This window comes from Entelurus aequoreus, linkage group LG05, assembly GCF_033978785.1.
Source record: "Entelurus aequoreus isolate RoL-2023_Sb linkage group LG05, RoL_Eaeq_v1.1, whole genome shotgun sequence".
Lineage (NCBI taxonomy): Eukaryota > Metazoa > Chordata > Actinopteri > Syngnathiformes > Syngnathidae > Entelurus > Entelurus aequoreus.
The window spans coordinates 71,436,710-71,452,684 of NC_084735.1; the positions used below are offsets into that span (position 1 = coordinate 71,436,710).

Consider the following 15,975-nt stretch of genomic DNA (forward strand, 5'->3'; position numbering starts at 1 on the left):
TACTCTGCAACACACTTAGCACAAATACAGTATGAAGATCTCAAACATCCACACAGAAAGGAGAACACGTTTACCGCTGAATTTGTTTTTGTTTTTATTGATAATTAAACATTTCAAAAGAACATGGACAAAATGTCACTTAAAACAAATTGATATCTGTGTTCATCGTCATTAATACAGGTTGGAAGTGGCATTGAGAATAGTCTTCATGGTGGGGCAGGTTTTTTTTGACGCGGCAACAGATCCTGAGCCAGCTTTATTGGCCTCTGAAATAAAGGGCCGAGCGATGGTATCTTCAGCAAGGCACTTTAAGCCAAAAAAAGTGGCCACAGTGTCGTTGCGTTTAAAAAAAAGAAAAGAAAAAAAAAAGATAGTGATCATGCTAACTAAGTGTGACCTACTCCTGTGATACTCTCGCGGGACAGGATTTATCTGCTTTACCTTCAGATTCACACTAGAAGGCGCCATCTTCAAAGATCATACACGGATGATCTTCAGGGCCAGGAATGTATGTAAAGAGGGAGAGGAAAAACATCAAAAAAATGTCCAAAAAAGTGAAAAAGACTGCGTGTGTGTGTGTATAACGGTGTACGCGTGTTGTTTCGGCAGGGGCAGGAGTGTGTGGTACTGAGTGTTTACCTTTAGCGAGGGGGGGCCACCCCATCATCCACAGCAGTTTCAGGCCTAACGCTGCTGTTTCCCCATCCCGCGCTTACAGCAGCGCGTGGCGTACGTCCAGGGCAAGGGCTCAGAGTATGGCTCCCTCCCACTCTAGCTGCAATAATCAGCAAGAGGAAGAAGGTGGCTGGAGCAGCAGCAACAACATGGCATGCAACTAACAAGTTTACATGGAGAAGCTGGAATATTGTGGCATGTGACGAGGCTGTGCAACAGAGAGAAAGTGTGTGCTACAATCACCAAGGGAACAAATGAAGCTCAATATGTGCCTTTCAGAGTCAGCTGGGGTATTACTTTACATGTGTGGTAGCTAATGAGGCCGAATGGGAAATCTAGCAAGGTGTGAGTGTGCTTTCACAAACCAGGGTCAACAGTCTTCCTGCTCAATTCACACATATCTCAGCTTGGCTCACCTGTAGCTTTGCAAACCTCTATGCACCTGTCCCATCTACATCACACCCCTGTCTCCGATGCAATGGCCTGATATCTAATAACAGTCAGTGTAAAACCAAATGTTGGCTGACAACTTCATCAATTTATAAAGGCAAGATATATTTACACTAGTATTGTCAGGTATGACGAGTAACTTAACCTCAACAGAACTTTCATCACATTTGAAGAGATCAAAATTGGCCAAATCAAGCTTCCTGGCATTCATAAATGTATATACATACAAATAAATCACATCTGCAGCCTGAAACATTTTCCCAAATGTTCTTAAACTGAATACTACTTAAAAAGCAGGAGAGGAGAGATGCCTTCCTTTGACTCAAGATGCGCACACCTACCAGTAATGCAAAGAGACAGCTGATACGGATGAATTCTCCAAAATGTTTTCCAACCCTTATGCTATGCAGAAACATTCAAACTTAGCTCAAAATGAATCACTCAAAAGCCAAGGTTGTGTGACTGCAAGGAGACATGTCGGGAGTGCCCGAATTGTTGAATTTTGCCATTAAAAAACGGCTCGACTTTTACCAAAAAATGCAGAAATGCCAATTGTAAACACTGCAGAGGGGCCATACTGCGATGCAGTTGGGTGTATACATGTCCAAATCACCATCACAAAGATAAATAGGCATGTTTAACTGGGATAGAACTCCTTAAAAAAACGGTATCCTGTCAAAATTAGTTAAAAAAACAGCCCGATCCTAACATCTTAAACAGCCAGCAATGCTCCTTAACTGCCAAGTAGATATGAAAGGCCTTCCCTGATACAGGCTCATAACGTGTAACTTCTTGCCTCACAAAACCAGCTGAGCAAGAGCAACAATGAAGAGATGTCTGTATGCAGTACTACTGCATGTATCAAATAGTCACCAACAAAAGCTAAGCTAGATGGAGACGAGATAAGCCAAGATTGACAACAATGAGATTTACCGCACATTCAAACAACCTTGCTGCTTGCCTCATTTCACCCTTCAACTGTCCCTTATGCAACGACTCACACACATCTGCAGTGAGTAGGACTGTGTGAAGGGTTGGGCCTATCGATACGGGGGTTCTGGCGTGTTGTAAGGGTAATCATTGCGCTGGGGCGTGGGTTGCCCGTGTGCGGGTGTCTGCTCATACGGTGTGGATGTGGAGTAGCTTCCCGCTGCTGCGTAAGCTCCGGATGTATCGTACGCCCCGTAGCCTCCCGATGGGTCATAGCCGGCTGAGGCGTTGTAGTTTCCGGAGGCGCCGTAGCTCGCAGCCGAGGCGTTGTAGCTCGCCGATGATTGGTCGTAACTCGTGGGCGGGTCGTACGTTCCTGGGGGCCCGTAGTCTTGCGTCGCAGAGTAGGTTGGTGGTGCCGTATATGTCCCTGGGGGTGGAGGGATTGAGCTAGAGGATTCTGTTGTGGCTGGCGGAGGAGGCGGCGGAGGATTGGTGTAAGCATACTGGAGGTAATGGTACTGTTGTTGATATTGTTGCTGGTACTGCTGGTACTGATGCATTTGCTGGTAATATTCTGTGTAGGACCTGCAGTTACAATTTAAAATGGAAGAGATAATCATAAAAAGGAAGAGGGGCAAAACGTGGACTCGTCTTCATTTGTCACTATCATGAAGAGGAATGATTTGTTTAGTGTACCTTGCAACAGAATCAGCCCCTTCAGCAGTAGCAGTTGCAGAGTCTTCAGGCACCCCTGGAGGCGTCGGCAGCAAAGCACGGCGCTTGGCTCGATTTGTGAAGGAACCTGGACCAGGGTCAGGAAGCAAGGCTGCTTTGTTTCCTCTGATCGGGCTGCGATCCCGCTCGGTTTCTGACGGTGTCGTATCTGTAGTTGTTGTGGTGGTGGTTGTCGTCGATGTTGTTTTTCTTCCTGCCTGCTGCTCGGCCAGAACCTGCGTTTTAATAAAAGTGAATAAAGATCCCAAATATCCATGATCTGTTTAACATTTTTGTAGACTTAAATACCTTCTGTCCCTCCTGGAAAAATTTGGCTCTTGCAGCTTCAAAAAGTGTTGTTGGGTCCGGTGTGGTTTGAGGCTCGTACTCTTCAGCCACAGTGCTTGGTGCCGTAGTGTGATTGGCCATGTCATGGTACACCTGGTCAGCCACGGATCCGTACACCTGGCTGGCAAGAGCGCCGTATATAACTCCGTCTGCACCTTTAGAACTCGTAATGCCCTTCAGGGCAGCATAGGTCGGGTCAAAGGATGTTGTATTGTAGAACGAGTTATGGACACTTTGTTGCACCTGCAGAGAGAAACAATATTTTTAACAATACTATTGCAAGTAATATACAACTATAAGTTACAGTAGTCTGTGTACAGCTTGGAGAACAAGTAGCAATTAAAAGTGTCTGAAAAAGAGTTGAACATAGCCGTAATTGTCAAAATGGCTGGCAACACAAGTGCGAGTACACCTCACGGTGAACAATTGGTTTAGAAAATAACCGCGATAAATGAATTTCTGTGAATTAGGAGTCATTCATTATAAATAGAATATTTTCATAGCTCAAGCATAAAAAAACTGTTCAAGACCTTCTAAATACATTACAGATATTAACACCCTTTAATCCCATGTACATTTTACTCCAATATAATAAATGCTGAAACTGAGCCAACCAGTGGACACAATACTGAACAGTGTGATCTGACTGGTTCAGTCTCATATAGAGTCTAATACTAGGGATCGACTGATAATCAGCACCGATATTTGGCATTTTGACGTCCAGTGCATACGGAAAGTATTGACAGCACTTCACTTTTTCCACATTTTGTTATGTTACAGCCTTGTTCCAAAAATAAATTAATTCATTTAGGTCCTTGAAAATTCTACAGACAATACCCTACAATGACAATGTGAAAAACTTTTTAGAGCTTTTAGAAATTTCTTAGAAATACAAAACTAAGAAATCACATGTATTCACAGCCTTTGCTCCATTCTTTGTTGATGCACATTTGGCAGCAAAGTCAGTTTCGCCCATTCCTCTTTGCAGCACCTCTTAAGCATCATCAGGTTGGATGGAAAGCGTTGTGCACAGCCATTTTTAGATCTCTCCAGAAATGTTCAATCAGATTCAAGTATAGGATTCTGGCTCGGCCACTCAAGGATATATACAGAGTTGTCCTGAAACTATTCATTTGATGTATTGGCTGTGTGCTTAGGGTTGTTGTCTCGCTGAAACATAAACAGTCGTTCCAGTCTGAGTTCAAGAGTGCTCTGGAGCAGGTTTTTTTATCCAGAATGTCTCTGTACATAGATGCATTCACCTTTCCTTCTATCCAGACTAGTCTCCAGTTCCTGCCGCTGGAACAACATCCCCTCAGCATGATGCTGCCACCACCATGCATCACTGTCAGGATGGTATATACCTGGTGATGAGCGATGCCTGGTTTCCTCCAAACATGATGCCTGGCATTCACGCCAAAGATTTCAATCTTTGTCTCATGATCTGAGAGTGTTTCATGTGCATTTTGGCAAACTTTTACCAAGTAATGGCTTATGTCTGGCCACTCTACCACAGAGGCCTGATTGGTGTATTGCTGCAGAGATGGTTGCCCTGCAAATTTTCCTCTCTCCACAGAGGAATGATGTAGCTCTGACAGAGTGACCATCGGGTTCCTGGTCACCTCCCTGACCTGGGCCCTTCTCCCACGATTGCTCAGACGGCCTGCCAGCTCTAGGAAGAGTCCTGGTGGTTCCAAACTCCTTCCATTTACGAATGACGGAAGCCACTTTGCTCATTGGGACCTTCAAGGCAGCAGATATTTTTCTGTACACATTTCCCCAGACTTGCGCCTCGAGACAATCCTGTGTAAGAGGTCTACAGACAATTAATTTGACTGCATTTTGGTGTGTGCTTTGTCATGCACTGTCAAGTCTGGGATAAGGTTGTACGGTATACCGGTATTAGAATACTACCGCGGTACTAATGAAACATATTCAGTACTACACTGTCCCTAAAAAGTATCGGTAACAAAATATTGGTATCAGGACAACACTAGTCTGGTACCTTGTATATAGACAGGTGTGTGCTTTTCCAAATCATGTCCAACTAACTGAATTTGCAGCAGTTGGACTCCAGTTAAGCTGTAGTAACATCTCAATGATGATCAGTTGAAACAGGGTGCCCCTGATCTCACTTTTGAACTTCATGGAAAAGGCTGTGAATACTTTTGTGCGTGTGATTTCTTAGTTTTTTATTTTTAATACATTTGCAAAAAAAAATTGAAAAAAACTTTTTTACATTGCCATTATGGAGTATTGTGTGTAGAATTCTGACGACAAAAAAATATGTTTCAATCAATCTTGGAATAAAGCTGTAACATAAAATGTGGAAACAATGAAGAACTGTGAATACTTTCCAGGTGCGGTCTGTTTCGCATTGGCCTTTTAAAAGAAAAAATCGGTATCACTTTTTTTAACAACTACAACAGAACTACATCAGCAGATACAATATATACATATTTGATACCAGTATTTAGTATTTAAAAAATATTAGTAAAGTAGATACTAATAACCACCACTCAAGAACTAACTTGTTTGCCCTTCATGAGAAAAGTGACCTTTTTTTTAATTCATTAGAGAAAAAAATGCTCTTATTGACAATAATTCTCCCCAAATCTGTTTTGATATCTGACAGGGCAATTATCTAATTTTATGTGAGAATTCTTCTTTGGTGTGCTCGACCGCGAGGCCCCGCCTTCCCTTTCTCTCCTTGCATGCAGCGCTGGTCGTTTTCAGTACATGTCCTCTGCTTAAATTAACTTGTCAAAACTTCCACTTTTTGTCCTTCTTTCCTGGCGCCTTCCTCCCGTTTAATCTGTGTTTGCTACTACAGTGATCGAGTCGCACGCAAGCCTACATCTGCAACACTCGGAACGTGGGCTTAATAAAGGAGTGCATACAGTTTCATGTCCATTGATTCAATCAAATAACACGACAGAGCGGTAGGAAATGAATGGACAGAGATGGATAGACATTAAGACAACACAAAATTATATATCTGCCAAAAACCCAAACTTTGTGCAAATATTTTGACATATTTATTTTACAAGTCTCATGTCACTATGCTGGACTGTAGGCAAGACACAATTATATTGGTTCCTCAGTTGTGTCATTTACAAAAAGAAAAATGTATTCAAGTAATTCACAGGGGCTCCAATACATACGCAAGCTGCCCAAACCTTCTCTAAAGTACTGCTTAAGATATAACAAAATAGTTACTGAATCGTGCGTGGTGCACTCACTTGAAGAACATTGACACATGTGGCAAGCCAAGTAATTAAACTTACTTGTATGGGTAGTCCTGCGGCAGCTGCTGCAGCCGCTGCAAGCACAGCAGCATGACTCTGGTGATGCTCCAAGGAGGCAGCTGGCCGAGGAAGGAGACCCTCTCGACCACCTGGGGAAAAAAAACAACGAGAGGGGAAAACGTGTAGAAGGAATCAGTTTCTTGTTATTTCAAGCATTGATTTAAATCCTTAAAAACTCACCTCCTGAATTCCCGGTTGGGAGCTGGTTGACCAAAGGTTGAGCTTTGGAGAGCTCTACGGCCAGCTGACGGCCCTTGAAAATTGTCCCATTGAGAGCCTCGATAGCTGCCAACGCCTCCTCCTTTCTTTCCATATGCACAAATGCATAGCCAACATTTGAACATAACCTGGCTGTAGAGGACAAAAAAATGAATTAGAATAATGTGTACATTGCCTTGTTCTGCATGTTTACTTTTACCTTACCTTTGACTTTATCGCAATCTAAAACTCTCCCGAATGTCGAGAACAGCCCATGCAGGTCATCCGCGGAACAAGTGGCGCTGAGGTTCCCCACAAACACTTTGGTGGAGTTTGGCGGGCGTGCACGTGACTCCTCCACCACAAGTGGTCTGCCTCTGTACTCCTTGCCGTCCAGATGCCGTATAGCCCTGCGGAAAGCGAGAATGGGGTGACTTAACCTGCATGTGTACGCTATAATCTACCATGAATTGATTAACGTGGACCACAACTTAAACAAGTTGAAAAAATTATTCGGGTGTTACCATTTACTGGTCAATTGTACGGAATATGTACTGTACTATCTACTAATAAAAGTCTCAATCAATCAAAAAATAATTATCTAAAGGAATATTCCAGAATACCTGTCCGCCGCTCCATCTCCATTCAGGGTAACAAAGGCATACTGTCTGAGCAAGGAGCAAGTGTTGATCTCCCCATAAGGAGCAAAAAGCTTGTTGAGTTCGTCTTGGGTTGCGTCTAAAGGAAGGTTTCCCACAAACAACTTGACGTAGTCTCCGCTCATCTCTGTAACAACCAGGACATCTGCAGGAGAACGTTTCACAAGTGTCACATTCGGAAATAAGGAGGTTTAAAAACGTAAATAGCATGATCAACGGGGCTTTGCACAAATTGCAAGTAATAATTAAACTTGGTTATCACAACGCGATACACTTTTCAAGTTATTTCAATGAATTAAAGTTGAATCGACGCGAGCTTGCGCTAACAGGTAGCTAAGCAAACAAATCCGTTAGCTTCACGTCACCGAATAACTTTGGCCCACGCGTGGCGAGTGAGCGCCTGGATAAGACTTACAAATAATACACCGGTCAACTGTAATGGTGAGAAACGAAGTCAGTAACGCAACAAACCGACACGACATCGCTAGCCATTTTGTAGCAGGTATGCTAACACTAGCTAAACTAGCTAGACTCGCTTTCAATAAGATTCGTGAGATACATCCCTGTATTCTTTGATCTCGCTTGCTTTTATTCGGTTAGTTTTGAGGACAACACATGTCGACCGTAACGTATGGCTATTTTACATACACAAATAGGGAAAATAAGAACAACTGTAGCATTGCTTTAGCTGACGGAGTCTCTTACCCAACGCGGTCCTGGAGCTGTGTTTCAAATTCCACATCCGGCTCCGGTTTCGTGGGCGACAGGGGGCGCACTTTTGCCACACAACGGAAACGTCCGATTGAATTAATAATGAAAATAAAAATAATGCATTATTTTTATTTTTTTATTTATCCGTTTAATTTTTTAAACAAGTAATGATTAGCTTTCCAAGCAAACGCCACGCAAATGGAAAATGACGACGTCAGAGATAGTTAGCAACGTTGCGACAGCAAAAATATCAAAGGAACGATGTCTGTCGATAAAGAGTAGTATTTCGGTGCGTAAAATAATTTATGTCCACTTTCCTTTTTTTTTAAATTTTTTTTTATAAACCTTTATTTATAAAATGCAACATATACATACACTCAAGAAAATAATAATAATCAAAACAAGTACATAAATAGAACAAAAACCGTACAAAACAGCACCTGCGGGGTGTAATCTCAATAAAGCAACTAAAATAGAATGCAAAATGTATATAACAAAATGTTCAGTAAATAATCCAAATTTGGAACACGGCATCATAGTTTTCACAGCTTTTTGGTTGTTGGAGGTAGAAAGCGTTTTAAAGTAGAGTTCTAATTCTTTTTTAAAGGAACAAAAAACAGGTCGGAAATGGAGAAACTTACATTTATGAATATAAAACTTAGCCAATAGTATAATGAGGTTGCAAAGGTAAAATTCATTTTCAAATGTTTTCTCATACTGTGTACATCCAAATAGGACATCTTTAAAACAAAGCACAAATTTGTCATAAATATTGTCCAGGATGAAACGACAGATGCCCTGCCGTAGTGATCGAGTGCTTTCGCAAGTCCACTTTCTTTTTTCCCAAGAATGTTTCCAGCCAGGTGAGGTCAGGTGAGAGAGGAGGAGCCATAGACGAGGAAGAAGACGAAGAACAGGAAAAGAACCAAAGAAGAAGAAGGCGACTTGGACATGAGCAGAAGTCACACGTCATAACAGGCCAGGCCGTTAAATAATGTTATTTTCTATTGATATTAAGTTATTGTTAAATTTAGGAGCATGTTCTGCTATCCTAAAGAGAGGTTAAAAGGAAGGAGAAGAGCAACAAGGTAAAAAGGTGTTCAGACTTGTTGTGTATAAGTTGTTATACATGGGTTCCATATCCATTCCACTTATGTTGTTTTTTTAGTGGTAGGTTTGGATTCTGGTTGAGTGTATCCCCTAACATTTGTTTCTGCAGCTCCTCCGACTGCACTTAAAACCAAGTCTGAACTTGCTGACACAGTCCTGGATTTACTACGCAGGTGTGTGCAGGTCTTCCTGTTGTAAAAAAAACGGAGCCATTTTTCTTGCTTGTTTGCACCGCAAGTACATAAACCAAGACTGTGCTTTTGCAGATGGCACAGCAGGAGGAGCCTCTCTATGACTTCCCCGAACCAACCGAGCCGTCAGAGGGCAAGTTCCCAGGCCACCAGAGAGGATGCGGATCCCTGAAGAGCATCAGCGTATTGGACCGGCTCTTGTTGACGGTCCCTGTATGGCTCCAGCTGTCGATCAACGCCGCCACTGCGCTCCACATACTGCAAAGAGAGCCTCCAGGGGTCAGAAATGTATACATAAGTCATAGAAGAGTAGAAACAACAAGTAAAAACAAAAAAAGGGAATTATGATTTTTGCTGCATGCTTTAAATGGGAAAAAGTAGCACCATCTGGTGGACAAATATAAAAGTTCAAAGCCAGTAGTCCACAGTTGAAATTTTAAGGAACAGCATTGATAAATGTGTAAATGAAAATGGCATTTTTGAAACAAGACAAATATGGTCATGAAAAGGGTTAGACCAGGGGTGTCAAACGTACGGCCCGAGGGCTGCATCAGGCCCGCAAACAGGTTTTATCCGGCCCGTGAGATGAGTTTGCTAAATATAAAAATGAACCTGAAATTTTTTAATGAAAGAAACCGCTGTTCTAAATGTGTCCACAAGATGTCGCAATAGCAATTCTTTGTATCTTTGTAGATGATGCTGCATGTGTACAAAATAAACCACATGTTAGTACGTCAGTCGAGGAAAATGATCAAATTACATACATAACATACTGTAAATTGATTTTGATATAATTTTTTTATCTTAATGGATTGAAAATTAACACCAACGAGTTGACTGATTATCACATAATTTATTCAGAAAATATAAATAACGACAAATAAAGATAGCATACTGTTAACCGCAACATTTAAGTGTAAAAAAAACAACCCAACAACATTATGAATTGTACAATTTCAGAATGTGATCTTTCTATTTTTAAACAACGAAAACAATCTGAAGTTGTCTTTATTTTTAAGTTATCGTGCCGTGATTTTAACAGTCCGGCCCACTTGGGAGTAGATTTTTCTACATGTGGCCCCCGATCTGAAATGAGTTTGACACCCCTGGGTTAGATGATACCATATAGATGATATTTAACATAAATGATGTACATTTTGCTGACGATAGAGCTTCTGATGCCATCGTCGTTTTGTGATAATACATGTCAAGTTGTGTCCCGTAAATTTGGACAGCGTCAATGCAATGTAGTTTCCTCACAAGCAAAATAGAGGCTAACTTAATCCTTGCCTCCATGGCGGCAAATAAAGTCTGTTTCTTACTTGAGGACAAGGAAGAGCTAAACACACCGTAGGACTGACTATGTGTTGTGTATGGTGTACGAGGAAACAATATACCATGCTAATCGCTATGTTAGAGCTATTTAATGTAAACTACGGTCGATACAAATATCGACAGTAACGATACCAAGTATAATATCAATGTATGGTCGGTACTACAGTGATAAGATTAATATTTTTTTACTATCATAAAATATTTTTTGTTATTGTTTACAAACTCTGGAAATAATTACCTGGATACAGGAGGACTATAAGGGCAAAACCCAAAGGATTTCAATTAAAGTAGTAGTTTTGGCTTATGTTTAGTTATTTGCACTATTGACTGTATTATAAAATATTGTATGTAATAAAAGGGATCAGGAAAAAATACTTGTAATATTTAATTGATATTGTAACACCGCCATTCTGTGTTTCTGTCTGATTGTAATTGTGATAAAAATGGAATCATTAAATGATCAGTATCAGCATTGGTGTGACCGATACTGCCCCTGTAACTTCTTGGCATTGTATCGATACCTACATTTGTAGTATCGCCCAAAACTATTGTAAAGTAGCCTAATAACAGAAGAATAATAGCTACTGTACATTTTAGCAGAAATATGGATAGAACCATGCTACCAAAAATGTAACTAGATATTAACAGCAAATTAGCAAGTAGTTTTGAGAAAATAAGACAACCGAAATTAGGACTCAGTGTAACCCGTTTTGAAATGGTTCTCTTATCATTTACATACCAAATAATGCAATATATAGCAATGTAGATTTTAGGCCATATCGCCCATGCCTCATTTTGTTATTGTAGGCTTATTTAAGTAACAGAGTTGTACTTTTTTTTTTTTAAACAAATATCCTGTGGAAAAGTCAAGCAATAATGCATTAGCACAGCCAAAACGGATTGAAAATGTTAGAAAAAATATGGATGTCTTATGGGTTATTAGTCTGATGTGTTGTTTTGCAGACATTCTTGGTGCGCAAGTCTCGCACCTCCAAGAGAAATGTGCTGTGTGTGCGCCTAGTGGATGACAGCGTGCCGTCCTTTGTGGAGCAATTTGGCATCAGGGCGGAATGTTCAAGTAAGTACTATTCATAATACATGACCTGTGAACCCATACTTAAAAGTTGCACTTGTCCTGTCCTTCTCAGCTCTTTCTCTGGAGACTTCAGCCATCAGCTTTCCAGACCTTCCAAGACTTATTTCATTCTACTGTGTCAGCAGGTAAAATGCCCTTTCTTACTGTACTCATGTATTAATAAATAGTATTATAACTAATGGTATAACTATGATGATCTTGCCAGAGATGTATTACCCTTCCCCCTGGAGCTCCCTGAAGCCATTGCTAAAGCAACCTCCCACAAAGAGCTGGAGTCCATCTCTCATATGGGAGTAGGTTGGTATCTTTTGCATATTTAAACCCAAATCCAGTAAATCCCTGCTGTTTGCATAGGTTATTTTTGAAGAATGGTGAAAAATGGACGTACCTCTAAAAAGCTCTAAAAGGCCTATTTTGATACTTTTGTCTAACCCTCTTAAAGTTCCATCCATCCATCTTCTTCCGCTTATCCGAGGTCGGGTCGCGGGGGCAGCAGCCTAAGCAGGGAAGCCCAGACTTCCCTCTCCCCAGCCACTTCGTCCAGCTCCTCCCGGGGTATCCCGAGGCGTTCCCAGGCCAGCCGGGAGACATAGTCTTCCCAACGTGTCCTGGGTCTTCCCCGTGGCCTCCTACCGGTCGGACGTGCCCTAAACACCTCCCTAGGGAGGCGTTCGGGTGGCATCCTGACCAGATGCCCAAACCACCTCATCTGGCTCCTCTCGATGTGGAGGAGCAGCGGCTTTACTTTGAGCTCACCCCGGATGGCAGAGCTTCTCACCCTATCTCTAAGGGAGAGCCCCGCCACCCGGCGGAGGAAACTCATTTCGGCCGCTTGTACCCGTGATCTTGTTCTTTCGGTCATAACCCAAAGCTCATGACGATAGGTGAGGATGGGAACGTAGATCGACCGGTAAATTGAGAGCTTTGCCTTCCGGCTCAGCTCCTTCTTCACCACAACGGATCGATACAGCGTCCGCATTACTGAAGACGCCGCACCGATCCGCCTGTCGATCTCACGATCCACTCTTCCCTCACTCGTGAACAAGACTCCGAGGTACTTGAACTCCTCCACCTGGGGCAGGGTCTCCCCCGCAACCCGGAGATGGCACTCCACCCTTTTCCGGGCGAGAACCATGGACTCTGACTTGGAGGTGCTGATTCCCTCTTAAAGTTATTAAACACATTTTTATTTCAGTTTTACACATTAAGAGACAATTGCAGGTTGGGAGGGATGTTCCTAATAGATACCAATGTATAAACTGAATTTTTAAAAATGTATTTATGGTTAGTCCTATTGAGTTTACCAATATCAACATAATATCCAAACTAGTTTCTTATTTCCTTTAATTACATGCAATTGTTTGAGTGAAACAGTCAATAGTACACAACTAAACAATGCAAAAACTACAATCTACTACTCTTTTAGATCCTTTGGTTTTTGCCCACACAGTCCTCCTGTGTCCGGGGACTTTGTAAACATTAACAAAAATTACGAAAACATGATTTTGTGGAAATAAAATAAAATCACTCTAGTATTAATCACATATTGATACTACCTTTGGAACAGTAGACATCAATATATGGATCGATCAACAGAGCACCGTTATTTTATCTTCTCTCGAGACTCTTAATCTATTCGATAATTTCCTGTTAATAACTGCTTACTTTCTGTTGTAACACAGTTCCAGCTACACTTCATATTTACTAAGCACTTATTTGTCTCGCTCAGTGGTTCTCAAACTCTTTTTTTTTTACCAAGCACCACCTCAGAAAACACTTGGCTCTCCAAGTTTCACCATAATGATCAACATTTAAATACAGTAGTGTATTAGGCCTAAGTATTCATTAAAAACAAGGCAGAGGTTTTATTTGACAAGTATATTAAATATTTTTGGCCACTGTTGTAATATTACACACAATGCACAAACAATGATACACAATGTACAGTACGACTTATTTGGCGTACCACTAGTGGTACCCCTACCACATTTTGAGAATCACTGGTCTAGCTTAAACTAGTTTAGCGATTAGCATGCCTTCTTCTGCTTGGTCTTACTCTGTGTATAATATGTTTAGCCTTGTCCTCCAGTCTTCCAGCGATAATACGTGTAAGAAATGTAGATTATTTGCCAAAGTGGAGGATTATTAACGTCAGGGAGCGGCTCCACACGGTGTACGGACTATGGACATACAGTTAGCTGCTGGCCGCCTCTGTCAACTGGGAAACCAAAAAATATATAATGTCTGCTTGCAGGGATCAGCTTTTGTGATCAGCATTGGCTGATCACATACTTTTTCACAGAAATTGTCCGATATTGATTTGTGGTCGATATAAAATATAAGCGCAAGCTTATGGAGGTTGGCCAAAACTGATCCAACTGTAGCTATTGATGCATTTCTATATTAACGGTGTATTTGTTGTTTTATGGTCATATAAAACAATGTTGATAGCATGAATTAAACACCCATTACTTTTTACAGAATTCTGGAACTCGCACCTGAATGTCCGTGGGCCACGAGAGGCCCCAAAGACCCAGGAGAAGAGCCAAGACTCTCCAATCTCAGCCACGGCCACTGCTAACTCGCAAACAATCCCTGCATCCCAACCCGATTCCGGCCCGCAGCTCGACTCAGAGCTCAATGCAACTCCTGAATCAGACCCCAATTCCACCCTGTTTCGCGAGTTCTGCCCGATCGAGACGCGTAGCCCCAGAGAGCTGGACTGCGGCTCGGGCCTGGGCGCTCTCTGCTTCATCAACCCTCTCTTCCTGCAGTCTGACAGCATCCTTTCCAAACGGCGCTTAATGAAACGCAGCTTCAAGGTCCGGGTGTCCGCAGAGACGTCCACCCTGCTGTCGCCCCCACTCGCTCGTCCGCCCCCGCCACCCCTCATGCCCAAAACTAAAGGAAAATGTAAAGCTTTGAAACAGGCCGGACCTCAGAACTTTTCTGATGAGGGTCAAACACAAATGGAAGCCTCCCAACTCCCAACAGTGGCAGAACATCCGCCTGAAGACACAGATTACATGCAGCCACCTCCAGCCATCATATCCTCTCTTTCTCCATCACTCTCTCCTTATCTAGCACCACCCCTTCCCCCCAAAATGTCTTCCGCCCCTCAGAACCCTTCCAGCGCATCTTTAGCCACCCACTATCAATTCCCATCTCTTTCGCCCAAGGCTCCCAGTGCTTCTCTTTCTCCCTATCAGTCCCCATCTTCTTCCCCCTTCTCTTTAACACCCTTCTGTTCTCCAGCCATGTCTCCACTGGTAGAGGAAGCCCGTCAGAAAACACCTACTTTCACATCAAGCCAGCATGGCCTGGAGAAGAAAATACATGATAATGAAGTGGAAGAACTACACAGAGAAATGGAAGCAGCTACAGTTAACACAGACAGCCGTGGTTCCTTTGATGGCCTTGAGGGGGCTACAGGGATGGCACAACAGACTGCAGTACAGAAACAAAGTGATATCCAGCTAAATTAATCTTTGAACTAATGCAGCGTTAATTACACAAATTGACAGTATTCCACATTGCACTTCAAATAAATGCTCATGGATGGATAAACTGTAAGGTACAATTTGGGCCTTACATAAGTATGTGTATACTACATGAATTAAATGGATAATTGCTGTAACCTAGTGTAATGCTGCCCACTGAAGTAAAATGGACTGAAAAATATAATTTCAATTAAAAGACAATGGGTTTTTATCAAATAGTTTATTTTTGCACAATTTCTGTCTCAGATAATTGAATACTGTCAAGTCATTTCTTAATTAACATGTCAAAACCGGATTGTTTTGCAGTCTATTTAAACTTGAAACATTTTAACTTGTAAAATGATCAACAAAAATAGACTAGTCAAATCAATGCGTGTGTTTGAATGAACAGTGGGACCATATCAAGGAACGTTTTTTTGAATGTAAGAAAATATTTGTCATTGAAAGTAATGAAATATTAACCAAGTGAGCTAGCGTGGTTTTGTATACAGTAGAGTTAATTGATCAGGCTTGCTGTGAGTCTGTTATAAGAAGACCAATCTGTGAAGCTAAGATAAGGTCGAATTGGATTCTAAAGAAAGACAGCCATCAACACCAACAGGAACAATCTACTTTGCTCAACTCCAAGAGGTCGGCTTCTAGTTCCTTGTCGTCCTGGAAGCGCTCCGTGAAAGACTGAATCAAGCCTGACGCACTGCCTTCGTACTCCACCAGCTCAACGCTGTCCTCTGGGGAGCACAAAGAGAA

At 41.9% G+C, this 15,975-nt stretch overlaps 3 protein-coding genes across 9 annotated transcripts in view; 1 reads left to right on the plus strand and 2 right to left on the minus strand.

Moving 5' to 3' along the window:
- Positions 1 to 78: 78 nt before the first annotated feature.
- LOC133650977 (RNA-binding protein 4B-like) lies at positions 79 to 8,062 on the minus strand. Of its 5 annotated transcripts, none has more exons than XR_009826346.1 (10): positions 7,991 to 8,062; positions 7,250 to 7,430; positions 6,852 to 7,036; positions 6,609 to 6,779; positions 6,408 to 6,517; positions 3,082 to 3,363; positions 2,755 to 3,008; positions 2,563 to 2,643; positions 2,251 to 2,485; positions 79 to 775 (listed from the first exon to the last, which is right to left on the minus strand). XR_009826346.1 is itself a non-coding variant. In XM_062048803.1 (9 exons), the coding sequence occupies exons 1-9, from the start codon at positions 8,025 to 8,027 to the stop codon at positions 772 to 774; spliced, it is 1,617 nt and encodes a 538-aa protein (XP_061904787.1). In that variant the 5' UTR covers positions 8,028 to 8,062; the 3' UTR covers positions 79 to 771. The 5 variants fall into 5 exon arrangements, 3 of the variants coding, with proteins under 3 accessions (XP_061904787.1, XP_061904786.1, XP_061904788.1); XR_009826345.1 differs by having other exon boundaries at positions 79 to 492; positions 640 to 775; positions 2,251 to 2,643; XM_062048803.1 differs by having other exon boundaries at positions 2,251 to 2,643.
- A 682-nt stretch (positions 8,063 to 8,744) lies between these two features.
- Positions 8,745 to 15,668, plus strand: LOC133650983 (ras and Rab interactor 1-like). 2 transcript variants are annotated; one of them, XM_062048815.1, is made up of 7 exons: positions 8,745 to 9,084; positions 9,216 to 9,279; positions 9,373 to 9,585; positions 11,596 to 11,710; positions 11,781 to 11,853; positions 11,934 to 12,025; positions 14,210 to 15,668. In XM_062048815.1, exons 3-7 carry the CDS (start codon positions 9,373 to 9,375, stop codon positions 15,211 to 15,213), a joined length of 1,497 nt encoding a protein of 498 aa, XP_061904799.1. In that variant the 5' UTR covers positions 8,745 to 9,084; positions 9,216 to 9,279; the 3' UTR covers positions 15,214 to 15,668. The 2 variants fall into 2 exon arrangements, with proteins under 2 accessions (XP_061904799.1, XP_061904800.1); XM_062048816.1 differs by having other exon boundaries at positions 8,746 to 9,084; positions 9,373 to 9,576; positions 14,210 to 15,666.
- Positions 15,434 to 15,975, minus strand: part of dpp3 (dipeptidyl-peptidase 3) — a 28,834-nt gene continuing 28,292 nt past the window's right edge. For both annotated transcript variants that reach the window (XM_062048809.1, XM_062048810.1), the window contains one exon: positions 15,434 to 15,956. In XM_062048809.1, coding sequence (XP_061904793.1) covers positions 15,817 to 15,956 — 140 coding nt within the window. In that variant the 3' untranslated portion in view covers positions 15,434 to 15,816. The remainder of the gene's footprint in view (positions 15,957 to 15,975) is intronic.